General features: G+C 35.0%; 1 protein-coding gene across 1 annotated transcript in view; it reads left to right on the forward strand.

Annotated features, from left to right (window-relative positions):
• LOC116175368 (T-cell leukemia homeobox protein 3-like) overlaps nt 1-19,597 on the forward strand; it is a 43,106-nt gene that overhangs the window by 21,901 nt on the left and 1,608 nt on the right. The window contains exon 2 of the mRNA XM_031493441.1: nt 7,002-7,227. Coding sequence (XP_031349301.1) covers nt 7,002-7,227 — 226 coding nt within the window. The remainder of the gene's footprint in view (nt 1-7,001; nt 7,228-19,597) is intronic.

Below are 19,597 nucleotides of genomic sequence, written 5' to 3' on the forward strand. Positions count from 1 at the left end.
TCCGCCATCTTGGATTTTATAATAAAAATGACCATTTCAAATACGGCGCATTAAACTCACGTAAAAAGGTCATTAAGAAATCATCCAATAGAAACGCTCCGTGTAATAGAGAACTTTTTACTTATTGCCTATAACAAGCAAAACACAGCCTTATAATAATTTTAAAAACGATTTGATTACACCTGCCCATCAGGATGAAGTGTTTGGGTAATGGGATTTTCGTTTATTATACGTTTAAGCTTAGGCACATCGCCATTACACTAATACAGAATTGGTGCTCGGTAATTATACTGAAAAGGTTTTATGCGGTTAGACTACCTTTTATATAAAAGCAGATCTACATTGTACGGCTTTTATTAATATAATCTCGATTGCCAATTTGTAACAAAGATCTACGCTAGCGCGTCATACCAAAGAGTCTTTGTTAACGGTTACATGGGCACGTTAACAGTGTCGTTTGTTTGCAAAGTTAACGACATAATGCGTTATTTCACTTAATTTCATCAGTAAAAAGACATCCTATTCATGAAAAGTAGTGAAAGTACTATTTTTTCCATACCCATAGTACATTGTATCTTTTGGTTGTTTTTCAAGAACGTTACGTAGTTATACAATTTTCAATTTGTAAAACTAGGGGCTATAATACTTTTAATTATCAAGGTAATATAATGTAAGTTAATTAATAAGCCAATAATTACCTATGTTTTATATAGTCACGTTTCGCTGTTGGTAGATTGTTGTATTGCACAATTAATTAAGTAACTAAAAAATGAAATGATTGTTTTATAACGAATTATGATGTAAAATTAAACTGTAATTAATCTTTTTTTTAATTGCTCAACTTCTGTAGTTTGCATAACATCTTGAAATTAGCGTTGTCCTTTATATGCCGTAAACGTAGGTAGGTATATAGGCGTATAGGTATACTCGCGTATTACCTATACACATAATAGGCGTTTAATGACATCAAACTCCTTCCTTTTCCAAATTTCCTTAGTATTGCCGCATTAGACGGATAGTACGTATTCAAAAAATTTGCTCTCCTCTCCCGCAATTTCGCCTTAGCAGTATACTCACCAGAAGACCCAAGGAAAATTATTTTCACCGCTCAAGAAAATTGCATAAAGGGTTAAAACTTCCCTTGAATTAACAAAGTTTCGAAATTCTGAACTAAAACTGTAATCTCTATACAAAAAGTAAATGAATCTGCCATCGGAGCCCAAAACAAATATACTATTCTGACAGAAAGTTTAATGTAATTAATATTCAGCATCTAAATACCCGAAGTTCTCACCTTTGAACGTACTATATACACCAATAAACACCCAACATTTTTAACATGTTTAGACCAGATAAATTAATAAATTAATGAACCTCGAATTTGGCAAATTGTATTGAAATTGTGGAATCAAATTCATAAAAAACAAAATTTAATTCTTTAATATTTTCTTGATTATATTGGGCGCAACTTCGTTGCTTTTTTGGTAAGCGGCAATTTAGCTTCCAAGAACGTGATTTGTATACACTACTCATTTTAATGACCTTTGTTACTGTTTAGTATAATTGGAAAAAATCTTCAGTAAGCAGTTGCACAAAAAATATTCATAGGAACTCTTTATTTAGGTTTGCAACTGTACACTTAAAGAATTTTAAATTTCCTCTTCGGTTTATCACATAATAGTCGTTCTTTTTGTATATTAAAAGGGAACTTCTCCGGTTAATAACTCGACGGAAAATATAATTCTAGCACACAACTAAACCCAACCTGCACACGATATTAATGAGATGAGAGATTCATTACATTTTTCAGTCGAATGCCTTCCTCTTTAATTACGGAGTAAATTTTTTACACCCACAACGGCGAATTATCACTCAAAACGGCGATGTGTCTGTAAATTTTCATTGGTTAGTATCTTTTTACTACCAATCCTCAACGGCTGTTAAAGATCCTGCTCAATTCAAAATCTACACGTCAGCCGTTTCCACGGGGCCAGCTTATCTCATGATGAGCTAAAGTAATGTAATCGGCTATCTTGATGCCTCAATGAATAAGTAAATGTAACACATGTTTCGTTGACCGCAACCATTCAGATAAATTCTTCACATCATGATGAGCAAAGTTCGTTTTGCAAGACGTTGCTTCTGCATTTACAGCATCCCAGTGCCATGTAATTGGAATACTTGCATTCTGTATGGTATCTGGCTAAACAAATAAACTTTTTACTATTTCTGAAAAATTCTAGAAATTTAACTGCAAACCTGAATGCTCTAAAATTCATTTCCAAGGCACAACATTGTCCTTTACAAAATTCGCTTCGGTAAATTCGCTTACAGTTATAGTTACCTATTTAAGGACATATTACGTTGCACTTCACCCTGGAACTTTCTACTATATGCACTAAATTCAAAGGTTCTCTCTATTTCTGTAAAAACATTCGCAATGATTCTCTTCGGAAAGTTTGTCTCAAGAACAAATTCACGCCCTTAACATCCCCGCTCACCGTCTATTAAATTCTAGAGTTCTCTATTTTCTTTACGTACTATTTCTCTATAGATTGTACTGGCAATATATAGTATAATACGAGTAATTCGCTGCGTACTCGTCAATTGTTTCACTTTAAATGTTATCCTTATTTTGATTTGTTTAATATTGGCCAGTTCCTTCGATTCGTTTAGTTTGATTAGCGAATTCAATTCTTTGAGTATGAATCTGCTTTTTTTAATGTCTTTAACTGTTTTATCCGTGCAGAGGTAAATGCTGGAGTGTTAAAATTACTTAGCGGCACTCACCTCGAAATACAACTTCAGTCTAAGGTTACCGTATCCAGGACCTCTAGTTACCTTCTGGATTGGAGAAGATCCCGCGAATTAACAAATTATTACTTTATGTAAGAGACTTCGGAATGTTATTTTTCACAAATGGGAAAGGAGTGGAGTTGCTTTTAAATCTATTTGAGTTGGCTACTTTTAAGCATATCAATTTTTGTATTAAAAGTCAGATTTAAATGATACAAATTCCACAGTTACTTCCTCGGATCGTTAATTTTTGTATATTTCAGATATTGATCCAGATTTTTCACCCTCCGTGAACAATGAATCAGAATTTTCTTCGGACTGTAATTGTAAACTGTAAAAAAAACAGATTCCTGGCCCTTCGTAAGTAAGCATTAACCAGCATTTGCATTACGCGTTTTTACGTTTTATCTCTTCCTTTAGTAACGGAAAATATGTAGATAATTAATAGAAGCATACCATTGAGGGAGTTCGGGAAATTTACAATTTTTTTCAGAATTTTGCATAAACGAATAAAATTTTTCGCACGTACCTAAGTACGAAGAGAAAGCTTACCTTGTAATTATCTTGTCAAAGTAATATCGTCACCGAGTAACTTAAATGATGAGACACGGACAGACGGTCATACTCGTACTTGGGAGGATTACCACCTACAATTAGTAGACCGGCCATTGTAAGGGCGCGAGAGACAATACAAGCACTGGAAATCACATTACCAAAGTTTATTGTTAACTAGGTGCCAATGTTCTCCACATGGATAGAACCTAAAACCCATGCCCAGGGTTATAAATCGGTGCCAAGCTAATTTTATATGCAATCCACAGCGTTATCGATTCGAAGAGATTTTGTTTATGTATTTTCGCCGACGGCTGGAAAAAAGGAAGGTTATACACTACTACCGAGAAATTTTGGTGCAGTCGATTTTTGGAAAAAAGGAAGGTTATACTCTGTCTTCTTTTTGCCCCGAAAAAAAATTGTCTCAGATCGACCCGGAAAAAATTTTTCTTATAGAACGTGGCCTGTAGAATTCATAATTTCAAACAGTTCCAAGATTGGGCTACTAGTTCAAAAGTTACAGCCCTTTGAATTTTCTTTCGAAATTGGTTTCTAGTCTATAACTTGATTGAGAAGTCTGATCGAAAAAGTACGAATTGTTTTGGATTCTACGCACCAAAATTAATAAGAAAAAGTGTTTTCCCCAGAAATTTTGGTGCAGTCGATTTTTGGAAAAAAGGAATGTTATACACTGCCTTTTTTTTGCCCCGAAAAAAACGAAAAAAAAAATTGTCTCCGATCGACCCGGAAAAAATTTTTCTTATAGAACGTGGCCTGTAGAATCCATAATTTCAAACAGTTCCAAGATTGGGCTACTAGTTCAAAAGTTACAGCCCTTTGAATTTTCTTTCGAAATTGGTTTCTAGTCTATAACTTTTGATTGAGAAGTCTGATCGAAAAAGTACGAATTGTTTTGGATTCTACGCACCAAAATTAATAAGAAAAAGTGTTTTCCCGAGAAATTTTGGTGCAGTCGATTTTTGGAAAAAAGGAAGGTTATACACTGCCTTTTTTTTGCCCCGAAAAAAAAATTGTCTCAGATCGACCCGGAAAAAAATTTTTCTTATAGAACGTGGCCTGTAGAATCCATAATTTCAAACAGTTCCAAGATTGGGCTACTAGTTCAAAAGTTACAGCTAGGGAATGCAATCCCGCAGCAAAATCTCAATCCCGGTATTTGCGGGATCGTTAGATGTTAATCCCGCGGGAACCCGGTATTTGCGGGATCCCGCAAAATTTTAAATAAATTGGCAAATAAGCAATTTTGTGCGGTTAACTTCTGTATTAAAATAAATCGCTAATTATCACAATAAGTATTCAACAAAAAAGTACCTTCAGGCTAACTTAGAACTCAAAAAAAATCACCTGTAAAGCACAAATAGGTGAACTTCTAAAGTGCCTCAAAAATCATAGTACATTTTTAACGAAAAAAGTTTAACAATTATTTTAAAAATAATTTCTCCGTTATGCGTTTCATTAACAAAGCAAAAAGAGTCGTCCCCTTGGTCGACAAATTCCTCGGTCCCGCAAATCCCGCGGGATCCCGCTCCATTTATGTGCGGGATTAATCCCGCAAAAATGCTGCGGGATCCCGGTATTTCGAGATCCCGCGATCCCGGTATTGCATTCCCTATTTGGAACGTATCGGAAACTTTTCAGAGAAATTCAACTGAAGAAAAACTTGATATTGTTAATTTGTATAGTGTCGGTCATAGTTTAAGGAGCGTAAGAGACTTAATTTATGTGTTGATCACTTTAAAATTAGTGGTTATTGAATGCCATCCACGTAAGACACCCTAAACAACCCTCAATTTTAACGGAGGATATGAAACTGAATGTTTTAATTTTTGGTGAAAAGAAACCCATAAGATTCTTGAGGGAAATACCGGCTCGTCATCATGACCTATTCACTGTCGTTTTTTAAATTAAAATTTAGAATTACATTGTAAAATGATTGTGCATGTTATTTTGGGTGCATAAAATTAGGCGTCCTTCAGAAGCATTTTTGTCATTTAAAAGTAGATATAGGAAATCCCAATGTCTACTTCTAAATGAATAGCACTGTATACCGACGGATCTAAAACAAATGCAGTAGTGGGCAACGCGTTTGCGCACACAACCAATCGAAAAAATATATTATATATGCAGATTCTTTGACATTTCTTGAAGACAAAACCCAGAAGGTGAGCCGCTTATGACTATGAACAAGATCAACTGTATAACGCGCATTATATCAACAAAAATATAACATTGTTACAAAAGTTATATAGGAATGCCATAGCTGTACACCTCTTCCGTGTTGGAATTCAGCGTATTCCAGAAAGAAGTACACGATAATTAACATTTCTCTCAGGGTAAACGCCTTCCGCTTTGAAATACCAAGACTTCAAAAACTTTCTTTGCACCCCTTTAATAGACGAGATGTCCGTGTCGTGGCTAGGATTCCAGATCAGAGAGCCATATTCCAATTTGGATTTTACGACAGAGTAATAAAGGTGCTCAAAGATGAAAAATCTTGACAGGAAACCATATTTTTTTTTTTTAGATTTTCAGTATAGGCAAAATATCAACAAGTTAACTTTTGGAGTCCTTCTTCGGATGTTATAAACAATATCCATATTTAATTGAAATCATTATAACATTACTGTACAGAATTTCCTATTCCTTAACCTTACACCTCTAGCCATCTGTAATTATTGTTTATTTTTACTTCCGCTGGAAATAACATACCCATGAAACAATGTGTGAAAATTAGTAGATATCTCTAATTTGCTCTGCCGGATTCGTTTATAAATGCGCTGGCGGAATAAAATTAGTAATTTAAAAATGAAGCCATGAGAACACCTAAGAATTAATTCATAAGCCATTTTGTATTGTGTTGATGAATAACGTTGAGATCTGTTGTCGGCACATATTGTAAAATATTTTTTGAAACAACCTTAAACGAATTGATTTATGTTTATTTATTTAAATAATATTCAACCAACACTTACAAAATAATTAACTAAAATTCATCATTAATTTATGTCAAAGCGCGTAACTACAAATAATTAAACGCTGAGTTGGCATCAACGATTTATTTTGCGCTAGTCTACAATTGTATTACACCTTGGGTAGATTTTTATTACCTGAGATGCACGGAATTGATCTAGATTATGTATTGGGTTGCATTCATGACACACTGTAAACGCGTACGAGGCGCAACCTATATACAGAATATTCCAGAATAATTTATTTACTTACACTTCTATCCTTCTCCCTTAAATTAACGGGTATGTGAGATAGCGAAAGGGAACTTTCCATTGCACTCAACTGTGCAGGGATAAACAGAGCAAAGAAATTGAGAACGTTTCAGATAAACCTTTAAAATTAACTTGCCGTGCATGTCAATTTTCCCTTTAGAATAATATTATTGCGGCCCATTTTGAAAGCATAATGTGCTAAAAGACAGTTTACGATATCGCTTACGTAATGATCCCATAACTTTTCGCTCGCCATTATATGCTATATATAAAATAAACGACGATGGTAGCAGCCACATTGTATCTCAACTAGGTACTTAACCCGAACAAATTTACATTTCCAATTTAACACATTTATCTAAATTGGTAGATAACTATAATTAGCGGCTAATTACTATAATTCTCTTTCAGCGTTTCCTATGGTAAGGCGAATCGGCCATCCATATCAGAATAGGACGCCGCCGAAACGAAAAAAACCACGAACGTCGTTCACTAGATTACAAATTGCCGAATTAGAGAAAAGGTTTCATAAACAAAAGTATCTGGCGTCGGCGGAACGGGCGGCTCTGGCGAAAAGCCTGAAGATGACGGACGCACAAGTAAAAACGTGGTTTCAGAACAGAAGAACAAAGTGGAGGTAACCGATTTTTTTTACTTTCTAGTTAAGTTTTCATCGATTGATCATAAACGTTGACATTTTCAAACAAGCAAACTTAATGGAACCACTTAATTTTTAATTAGGCCTAGATGGAGTTTGAACCGTTGTTATATGTATAGTGAGAGAGCACTTAACGTTGAGAAAGTTGGGAAATAATTTAGTCAATAGCAATAGAGGCACTATCGATCAAACTTGATGGTGGGTATATGGCAATAATTCATAAAGTTTAATGCACGTGGATATTTTTCATTATGGAGTCAAGCGCTTGCCGTTATAAATAACGCTGCAAAATATTAATTTGCGATCTCGAAATCTTTTGGTTAATTATAAAGCTGGAAATGTCAAGGATGTAGATTTTATTTTGTTTAATGTCTGTATGCCCATTGTGAGATTAATTAATTTTTGGAGGCTCTCTTCGGTAAATAATTAAGCAAAAACGTCGCTCGCCGGAGTAATTTAATACTAATCTATCAAAACATAAAAAGTGTTTAATGCACACAGGCGTGAATTATTAATTGCACGTTTCCATAATCAAGAAAAAAAGTTAAAATGAGCTTGGTTATATGCGTACTTCGTACAAAATCAATGCTAATGCGAAAGTAATCCATTACGTTTAATAAACTTAAGTGGAATTGAATAAAAGAGAATTACACCATTTCCAAAAATACTCTTGTCAACTTAGAGGCAATGTAGTTACTTTAACGACGCGGTTGGTAGCATTGCTGTAGGCGATACCAGATCGTATTAGTGTAATTGACTAGAGGTTGGCTGCCTGAAACGACGTCTACCATTGCATCACGGGTAAAACACGCAGTAATCGAATTGTGGCTTCGTTATTTCATTTGTTTCGCTGTTCCTCTGTTTTATGTTCTCTCGTTTGTTATATTGGGCTTTAGAAAGTGCTTTGCGTGCTTAGACGTACGTTATTTTCGGAAGAGATATTAATGCCTCTCCGAAATTTAATTTATTTTATAACTGTCGTATCATTAACGGGGGAACCTTTAAAGATAAATGTCTTAATTTTTAGGATAACTTTAATTCCGTAGACGAAAAGTAAAAGCGGTTTATTTTGAAAAATTTAATCGCGGTGATGTGTGGCGACTGTCATTGTTCCCATCGGCGCCACTCTCTTGTTTAACACGGTATGTCCATTACGGAACAGGTAATTAAAAGTCTCAGCAGTTTGTTGTGTTTAAAGAACCCCACGACATAACTCCGGTTTTAATCAACAACGAAAAAGATGTTAGATTTAAAAGTCTTTTATCTTAAGAGGCGATTATGCGGTGACTAATCTTCTCTTTTTAAACAAAATAGGGCACTTACGCTGGCAATGAATTTGCTTTTAAAAGTAACGGCTTGTACTATGTAAATTTTGCCTGTTGAGATTCGAGTTTAACCTAACTAGCGACAACTCATTATTGTAACTAACTTTTTAGCGCATTTCCATAAAAATAAAAAAAATGCGCTATTGTGGCCACTTTGTCCGCCCGTCCGTCCGTCCGTCCGTCCGCTAACTTTGCGACGCTACTAGTTCTTTATCTTAAGAGCTATTGTTCTACTTTTTTCGCTATTTGGTTCGTTATGGTGTCGAGTCTTGTACCAAGGAAGGAATTTTTTCTGTACCGCTTACAAAAAAAGTTATTGTAAAAAAAACAAAAAACCGTTTTTTACATGTTCCATAATTTTACACTTTTGCCGTTTATTAACGATCCTAGAGATCGTTTATAATTTTGCATTGCTATCTGTCGCCTGCCGGTTGGTCTCTCCGTCTGTTCCTTTGTCTGTATGTCCATCTATCTGTCCGTGTGAACGATAACTTTGTTTAGAAATGTTCGATCGCTTTTACATCTCCGTTAGTTATGAACTGAAATGCATGAAATTCAATATGGGCATAGATTTAGCCATATAATACGCAATGCCAAAAGTTGAATCGAATCGATTCAAAATTCACAGTGCCCTTTTCGCATCTCGACCATTTATTAACCGAATTGCAAACTTTTTTACTTATAAAAGTATTTGAATGAAATTTGATACATAGGCACTTGGAATAAAGGAAAATCAAACGCCAATTTTAAAATTTGGTTTTGCGCATGCGCAGTGCCAACTTTTTTATTTATGGAAGAATTTAAACGAAATTTGATACATAAACACTTCGAATAAAGGAAAATCAAACGCCAGTTTCAAAATTTGGCTTTGCGCATGCGCAGTGCCAACTTTTTTATTTNGCAATAACAAAACAAGTTGTAAATCAGCATATGTATGATTAAAGCGCATTTTTGGTAATGCAGGTCAGTATTTTATTAGCGACGTTTAAAATTATCGATCTCACGAGTCATTTTGGCTGCGTTAAATAATTAATTTTATTTAATTTCAATTGACGGTACGTCTTCATTTTGTAAAACAAATCACAAAGTAAATAATAAGTTTTTATACTGGTAGCGCTATCTCACGGTAAAATTATAGCACCTCCGAAACCCATATCGAAATTATTTTCTTCAATTATCGATTTCACAAGTAATCTAACTCAAAATAGACTAGTGCCTGCACATCTACACTATAGCAGAAAGCTTTTAGTGAAAATTTGAAGTCTCTAGCTATTGTAGTTGTGGAGATCTAACGCGGACAGCCGGCCTGCCAGCAATGACGAATATAATAGCGTATTTTTTTCAAAAATGCGCTAAAAAATGCGCTATTGTGGCCACTTTGCCCGTCCGTCCGTTCGTCCGTCCCGTCCGTCCGTCCGTCCGTCCGCTAACTTTGCGACGCTACTAGTTCTTTATCTTAAGAGCTATTGTTCTACTTTTTTTCGCTATTTGGTTCGTTATGGTGTCGAGTCTTGTACCAAGGAAGGAATTTTTTCTGTACCGCTTACAAAAAAAGTTATTGTAAAAAAAAAACAAAAAACCGTTTTTTACATGTTCCATAATTTTACACTTTTGCCGTTTATTAACGATCCTAGAGATCGTTTATAATTTTGCATTGCTATCTGTCGCCTGCCGGTTGGTCTCTCCGTCTGTTCCTTTGTCTGTCTGTCCATCTATCTGTCCGTGTGAACGATAACTTTGTTTAGAAATGTTCGATCGCTTTTACATCTCCGTTATTTATGAACTGAATTGCATGAAATTCAATATGGGCATAGCTTTAGCCATATAATACGCAATGCAAGTTGAGTCGAATCGATTCAAAATTCACAGTGCCCTTTTCGCATCTCGACCATTTATAAACCGAATTGCAAACTTTTTTACTTATAAAAGTATTTGAATGAAAATTGATACATAGGCACTTGGAATAAAGGAAAATCAAACGCCAATTTCAAAATTTGGTTTTGCGCATGCGCAGTGCCAACTTTTTTATTTATTGAAGAATTTAAACGAAATTTGATACATAAGCACTTCGAATAAAGGAAAATCAAACGCCAATTTCAAAATTTGGTTTTGCGCATGCGCAGTGCCAACTTTTTTTATTTATGGAAGAATTTAAATGAAATTTGATACTTAGGCGCTTGGAACAAAGGAAAATCTAACATTAGTTTTAAAATTTAGGTTTGCGCATGCGCAGTTCCAACTTTCTCATTTAGAAAAGCATTGAATGAAATTCTTCTCATAAACTGAAATTGAAGTAGCACGTCAACAATGGATTGCCCATGTGCAACGCTATCTTTCATATTTGTGGCCGGATTTTTACGATTTTAACAGAAGTTGCATCTTACAAATGGGAAATGAATGCAAGTGGAAATGCGCTTTATGTAAATCGTTTACGATTACTTTTTAACTTGTTCTTCTCTGTCCTTTTGAATATACTCGTACTTCACATTTCCTAATAATAACTAAACCGTTATATGTGTTATACCTTGAAGGATCTAGAAAGCATATATGAATAGAAAGATACACAAAGGCAAAATACCACAATTCCAGATTGAGAAAGTAGATACATTATACATTTCCTAAATATGCTCAAACTTATAAAAATAATATCGTTTTTGTTATACTGTACAGAGATCTCACGTATTAGCATAGCCATAGATAGAGAGTTGGTTAAATGGACAAGAATGATCCTCAAGTTATGCCTAAATAGAATCCTGTTCTTATACAAGTATATGGAATGTATTTTGTGATAAATAATAAATATGAGATGATATGATATGAATCAAAAAACAAAATTTACACCCTCTCTAAGGTTTCCTAAACATCATGGTGAAAAATAACAAAATTGATGTTTGACTTTAGTTCCCGTGAAAAATGTCATCAAGTAAAGACAACGATGTGACTGCGATGCACTGGTGCTTACGAAATAGAAAACATTCTTGAAAACCCAAGAAAGGGAAATGGAGGGTGCTTTTATTGCAAGAAACCAAAGAATAGAATGTTTTTTTGCTGCTAAAGAACTCGACAGACACAATTGAATTTCTTTAATAAAAAAACCTGAATTTAGTGAGTTTTTAAATAGCCCCCCAAATAAATATTTTAAAGTCAAAAATCAGAAACGCCATTATTATTTTTCGCCATATTTAGGAAAACCTAGATAGGGTGTAAGTGTTGATTCTTGATTTTCTTCAGGCATAAGTCATCCAGGATCATTTTTGTCCATATAACTAACTCTCTATCCAGTTCCCAAAACTATCAAAATAGACATTAACATACAGAATGAAAGCTTGAACATAAAATGTACCTATGGCGATTTGCTGATGCAAAAATAATTAAATTAATTAATCCAAAATCAATAGCCAGTGCTTTTGACCTTTGATTTCGTTCTTCAGTGAGATTGAAATTGTTTGTTCTGTGGCTATTGAATGCCATCAATAAATTTAATCATAAATATTATGTAATGATTATTGTTGCTTTTCAAATCGTATAATCTATAAACTATTTATATTTAATGAATCACGAAGAATTATGTTGTGTATTTATGTAATTTTAACACGTAATGACCGGAAGTATATGTCGAAGTCAATGTATACCCTTGAATTGTTACCGTAAGTACAAGCTCAAATTTGCTATCGTAAACTATACGGTGGTACCTTCCAAATCTATAATTTATATTTGTAATTGCAGGAGAATAGGCATAATTAAACTATTATTGCTTTGCCATTTTAGGAAGGGAACAAAACTGGCGAATGAATGGTTTAACTAAGATACAAAGTCGCAATAAACACTGTGACGCATTGATTTTTTGCCAATATGTTTAGAACTTAGTGAAGAAGCGGAAGAAGCAGAGCTTGTTGGCCCAGAAGATCTGAAACCGCTTACAACAAAGAATTTGAAAAATTGACTTCGTGGTTGATACAAAAAAGGGCGGAAACTGTGGCAGAACACTTGCTACTTTTTGGACCAAGGTTTTACGAAACCTTTTAATGTTGCTTATATTATTTCCTTTTCTTTAATTAGTCGAAGGTATATAAAGTCTCATCTTTATAGTGCACTTTTTCAAAGCTGAATAAAAAATAACGTGGCTTCGCGGGGGCGTATTTCTCGTCGTGCCATTAAACTCGTGCGTGCCTTAAAGACTTGATTATACACTTGTCTCTTAATATACTATTTTTTCTCTATCTCTATCTTACTTAGTGCCTCTCTTGTGCCTCTTCCTTTCCTGAAACCATATTGTCCCTCGGATAGATTAGAGTATTTCTCTATTCTCTCGACCAGACCTCTTTCTAGCAGTTTTCCCAGGTATGGGCCTCATTGACCCCGGGTCTTTTTTTGGAATAAGAACTACCGTCGCTTCCTTCCACATCTCTTGGTATTCGCCTGTGGTTAGCACTTGATCAAATACGCCAGAGAACCAGTCCGGTTTCTCGCCGCTACTTTAGACACAAATTCTGATGGGAGCCCGTCTGGCCCGGGTGCCTTCTTCCTTGGCATCTTCCTAGCAGCTTCTTCTGCTTCTCTGGTCTTCTGGTCTTTTACTTGCATCGGAAAAAGTCTGTCAATATTTTCCATGATTTCCTGGTCGGTGCCTACTACCCTGCCTCTTTTCCCTATCTTGCTCGTCGGCTCTTTCGTAGCCCCCTATTCCGCATTGCGATGGCACCCAGATCAAGCTTACCCTATTAGATTCGCTTCATGTCAAACATGCCTAACCCGTCTTTCCCTTTTGCCGCAGTAACCTCCACTTAACGGAAATACTGAATGATGTCAGTGCCCAACATATCCACCCTGTATATATGTTTGAACGTAAATGAGGAGAAACGATGAGCCCAGCCAATTAGTGTAAAAATAAAGGATGGTGTAACATTACAACAAATACGAGCAAAAGACAATATACTATCAAACAGAGCCACTCTTTAGGGGAGTAGGTACTTTTTTGTAAGTGATAAAAGGTATAGGTAATTGAATATTTATGCAATCATTGTTGGTTTCCATTTAGCCCATTGGCGTGCTATTTTTCAGAAATTATTGTTTTGATTTGTATAAGTCTTCTTCTTGTTATTCTCAGATAAATGGTTTTGTTTTAATTTTTCCCTCTTATACCTATCTATCTGTTTTGTTCCTTCAATATTTTACCATTTCATGCCCCTTTTAATTCACGCTGCCGCATTATCTTTTACTACTATCTTTGCCCGTCATCTATTTATCATTCTTCCCTTTTGTATTTCCGATTTTCGTAGATTACTTATTGATTTTTCTCAAATTTTTTGTCCTAAATTAAGTGATCGTCTTCTTTTTGTATTCCGGATACCATCATTTGTCATTTTGTCGTGCGTGACTGAAGTGCGGAAGAGTTTAATCCTTCTATCCAAATTACTTTGTGATTTATAATTCCAAGGCTTTTAGTTATTCCTTTCTTTTTTCTCCTTTTTGTGTCCTTTGACCGCGTTACACAAGCCAAGAGAACAAAAAAATACATACCTACCTAAACCAAGATCATGCAGAAGAAGGACCTGCAAAATAAAACAGGGAAGCTGCTAATCTTTTTTTTTAAATGCGCTTGGCTAGGCGCTTGGTCTCTGTTTTTCAGCCATGTCTTTCGATGCGTGGTTTTTCTTTAACTCATTTCCTTCAGCTTGTTATTTTCCCGCTACGTTTAAAAACAGTATTTTACCATTTCCTTCTACGTTCTTATTGGAATCTGCTCCATGATTTCACTTCTAGATACTAAATTTTTACATCTCTGTCTCTCTTTGTTTCTTGTATACTGCTGTTTGGTGTCATTTGAATTTTTTTATTTTACAATCAAATTTTTAGCACCTCCCTTTTCCATTTAAGCTTTTAAGTGCAGGTATAGTACCCATGGGCATTTTCCTGCAATGTTCTAGTTTCGTGTTCTTTATCTCCTGGCCTTTTATATGCGCGTGGTAAGCCATTTTTCGAAGACTCTTAGATTGTGTATCTATGTGTGTATTCTATTTATGTAAATTTAATCCTTTCAAATCGTTAGTTCTTGATCGGTCGTGGTATTTGGCATAGTTTTAAATTGTTCTATTGAACAAAACACCAAGAAATAGCAAATCTGTATATTTATCGGTTTTAGACATAGGTAAGTATAAGTATAACATATGCATAACTGTCTACTCATATACCATACCAAAAAACAATATATGTTTTTATTAATTACGCATTTCCGGGCGCACCACTTAATTAATGTATAAGTTCCGCGAACATTATTTTTGAGGCATTACACGCACGCAATACCTAAATTAAAATGTAGTTTAACTACGATACCTACCTTCCATAACATCAAATGTGCCGATTTTTACGTAAATACGGTAGCAAATTGGCGGTCTGAAAAGTATACTGTACTAGAAAAAATAGTTACAATGTAAAATTTTTTGTTATTATTTTAAAGTTTTTGCTCGCAAAAGGTATATGATATGACCACAACTACAAAAAATGTTTATAACAAAGCGACACATCTAATTGTTTGCACTTTGCAGGTCGATTGCCAACCTTATTTGGCAATTCGATTATTAATCATTATAGCGTAAATTTTTAGAATCTTCAAAACAGTTCATTGGCAATCGACCATAATGAAATTTAGTCAAGCGCGCATACCTACTTAAATTAGAAAGGGCAGTCAATGTCTTACAACATCCTATCAATCGCTATAACATAGTTTAGTTTCTAATCGGAAATGGAACGTAACTGCCATAGGTTGTAAACACTATACAAAGAAGTGTCTTTTAAAAGGTACAAAAGAACATTTCCGTTCGACACAAACACATTAGGTAAGAGGGCGCACACGTATGATTGAAATTAATTTTGATGGGTGTTTGCATAATGGTCTAGACACTTCAAGAGTGAAATTTTATTTAAATCTAAAAAAATCACATTATCCTTTAAAGCGTTGTCTGTAATAAAAAGTCGGTTTTCAGTTAAAACCTTAAAAGCCCCTTAATTCCGTCCTGAATTCGTAATGAAGACTAATTAAAAAATAATCGCCTCTAGTTAACTCTGTTAAAATTTCAAACATCCCCTTAATTAGCAAATAATTATTCAAAGAAGGTATTTAGGAATTTTTAAGAGCGAGTCCAAAAATCGTTATCGAATAAAATCGCTAAAAGCGAATGAAGATAACGGGCGTCTCATCATAACTAATACCTATACTAACAAAATGGTGGCCGAAGACGAGGATAGGGATATACGAGCAAGTATGAGGTGTTGAAACAATGACGCTTTCATATTTAATTACCACCTAATTAAACTACCCGGGCACACTAAATAATTAGTGCCCTTATACGTAGGAAGCGGAACCGCCAGAACTGAAAGTTTAATTAACGAAGAGCAATTAATAATTAGAGGCCGACTAACACTTCTACTTAATTTCTCATAAAAAGTACTGCTTTCAATTTGGCCTTTTTTTTACTTTTTTTTTTTATAATGCACCTGACCTGAGATTTCACTTCCAAAACTGCAATCAAGTGTGTGTGGTACGGGTACCGGTCGCAATATATATGCTGTGTTGAACCGAAATGATTTCAGTTTGCCGCTTTCTTGTTAAATGTAAGTTAACTACAGGTATCTCGCTAATCGCACCCGACGTTCAATTATTAACAAAGCACTAAAGCCCGCCGCCTGCAGCACAGTTGTGGTTGTGGCCATATTTTAATTATGATTTACATAGCCAGGCTTGATAACGCAATTTCCGCACATAATAAATTAACTGTTATATTTCATAGACCTTTGTTGTTAACTAGGTTGAGTTACATGAAATTATTAATTAATTGCGCTAATTGTTCGAAACTTCCGAATCTGAAGTGTATAGTCTACATGTTAACATGGGTACAAGTTGCTAAGGTGCCCACGGGAATTACACCACAACTTTCTAATCGCCAAAGTTGCTTATAGTTTATTGTAATGTGTTATAATTAATAACGGTAATGACAACATAAAGCTCGAAATTTCTGAATTTCTACTTTCCGAATGGAATATTCACCAAGCCGTTTCGCAAACTGCGTTTATACATTTTGCACGAGTTGGGGTCGATTCAGTAAGATGTATTCGCAGTTTTACTTCTGTGAAAATTGTATTTTGCTGTGATTGGAGGACGACAATGTTTGTCATTTCTGCATCACAAACCTGGCATTTCTTTTCCTATATAATTTTAAGACGAGAGTCAGAGAAGGGAGAAATGAGGATAGTTGTAGAGAAGGTGTCCAGTGAGTTGACGGTCTCGGTTTGACACCCTAAAAGCTTCTGGATAATGCAAAAGCCGACAGAGCGATTTCGTTCAATAATGCACGCTGACATCGGTCTAGTGTTTGAAAGTTTAAATATTTATAAATACAGTCAACAACTCAACTATCGGTGTATCACTGTTAATTTTTTTAACACCTCAAAGATATTACTTAAGACGTTCCTCCCTTAGACATTCTATTGTACTTTTGTTATTCCGAAGTGTATCTACGAGCAAACTTTACCGAGCACGACAAATTGAAGTGTGTCGACATGGAAGGATACCACCGTAGATATTGATCTGTCTGGTTTTGTTGGAATATTACAGTTTAATATATTTTTGGAATTTTAAAAATTTTGGGGCTGTATATAATTTACACCATTTTACTGAATTTAGTAGCGTATATCCCAGCATTAAAAGGAAATATACAGGCACCTCTTTCTTATGTTTCTACTTCCTTTAGTGCTCCAGTGGATAAAACCTTCAATTGGGACCTATACAAAAAAAAAGGTTTTTCGGGGAGGATACGAGTACCTACCTCTGATTATTTAGCAAAACAGCAATTTTTATTTATTTATTGATTTATTATCCCTCTCTTGTTCTGGGTCCCTTGAGAACAATAATTATCAACACAAGCATGGGCGGAGCGAGGGCTCAGGGAGCCCTGTGCTAATATTTCTAGGGGGCCCTATACTTACATGAAATTCTGTTAACGAACAACATCTTCATTTCTATTTTTATTATTTCTTCAGAAAGTTATTATTAAAATTACAGGTAGGGTAAACGCACTAAGTATGAATACAATGAAAAATATTGAAATTGAGATAATAATCAGAGGTAATTCGGGTTCAAATTTCAAAAATCACAGATATCACTAAAACAGTGAAGCTCAATCTGTACACAGCAGCAGACAAAAACCCACTGATCTATTTTTAGAACTAGGCCTGTGAGTGTCAGAGTGATTGTCGACACGTTACCCGGTGCCTTAGGGTGAGTAGCGTAGAATATTGTAGGCGTACGGCGATTATATGAAAATAGAAAGGCTTTTTGGCTTAGTTCAAGTGTTTTAGAGGAAGTCCCTTCCCTCTACGAGTTCAAGGATCAGTGCTTTTGAATATGAGCCGCATTAAAAGTTGCGTTTCCGAAAGCGAGCCGAGTGTAAAAAATTTCCCTTACTGAAAGCGTATACGATTCTTCGTATCTTGTTTTTCTTTTGGACCTCGGATTGCACGGAACCTCGCATTACCGCGATCTCACTGGTACTTACAGTGTATAAATGCTTTAAGGTTTCGCCTCGTGACGTAGACGTAGATTCTCGGTTCTTTCCTCCCTACCTCCTCGTTACACTTGTCGTTGGAGAGAGATAGCATGTACCTGTTACATTTACACCTACTATCGTGCGCCCATGACACTCACGCTTTAAAGTCTGAAAATCAAAGATAATTTAGCATCTTATTGGAGTTATTCTTTTATTAATTCCTATTGTAGTGTTCGGCACAGGGCGTGGAGGCCCTGGGTTTCAGCCCCTACCTAAATCCGCCCCTGAACACAATTACTGAAATGTTCGCTGTAGCTTAGCCGTATTTCTGGAATTATTTCTGAACGGAGTAAAAGATATTAAAAAAACCTTTTGTCAAATGGGAACAGACGGTTGCGTATCTATAGAAATTATTTTTGAATGTACAGGGTAGTTATAGTATAAATAAATAAATGATTTTTTAAAATAGAACACTTTGTAGATTTTTAGTTATTCCGATGTCATTTGGTACCCTCTACATTTAAATCTATTCATTTTTTGATTTGTTGTAAATGTTTCCATCGTATTAATTTTTTTCTGAATAATTCCCCATAAGCAAGCCTCACTTTGATGAATCGCAGAGACCTTGTTCTTTGAAGTTAAGAAATAAATTTCAGTAACAAATTAACCCGTGTAAAAAAAGGAAACACTGTGATAATGAGAAAGTTGGATTTAGTGAACACCCTGTTCACAATGGGACATGTCCCAATTTCAAAGTGCCATAACTATTTTTTTTTCTAACTACCACTATTTTATTTCGTTATTCGATAGTCTTTTGTATTTTCTTCAACTTTTATAAGGGACACCCTGTGTCTAAACCTTGCAGTTTTTAGGTTATTTAATACTTTTTACAAACGTACCTACCCATTAATTAATTAGATGTTTATGTACTGGAGTAGGCCGTGATAATAAAAAACGCATTGTTGCAGAACCCTGGATATTATACAGTGAGCGGCTAAAATATGGGACAACTTCATTTAAAAATCAGGTGTTGAGTTTAAAAAAATGCTCGCATACATCTATCATAATTTTTTTGCGTATTTTTTGCACCAAAGAGAAAATATACGGGATAGGTACGTCAAAAAGCAGACTTGATTTTTTTTAATGGAACAGTATGTTTAAAAATCAATTTTCGAATTATTCTTATTACGCGTAGAAATTGACATAGATTTCGAAAATGGATTTTAAAAATACTGTTTCATTTAAGAGAATGAACTTTGGTATCAAAATCTGCTTTTTGCAAAATCTGCTATATTTTCTCTTCAGTGTAAAAAATGCCAGCATTTTTTAACCCCAACACCATATTTTTCTCGATCACCATATACATATATATCAACAAAAAACTAGAACGAAAATGTAAACACGCCGGGGCTTTGATAGCCAAGGCTGACTTTTCGTCATGGGGTATAGGAAAGTTCATACCTCCTTACAACAATTGTTTTA

This window comes from Photinus pyralis, unplaced genomic scaffold (assembly GCF_008802855.1).
Source record: "Photinus pyralis isolate 1611_PpyrPB1 unplaced genomic scaffold, Ppyr1.3 Ppyr1.4_LG7, whole genome shotgun sequence".
Taxonomy (NCBI): Eukaryota; Metazoa; Arthropoda; class Insecta; order Coleoptera; family Lampyridae; genus Photinus; species Photinus pyralis.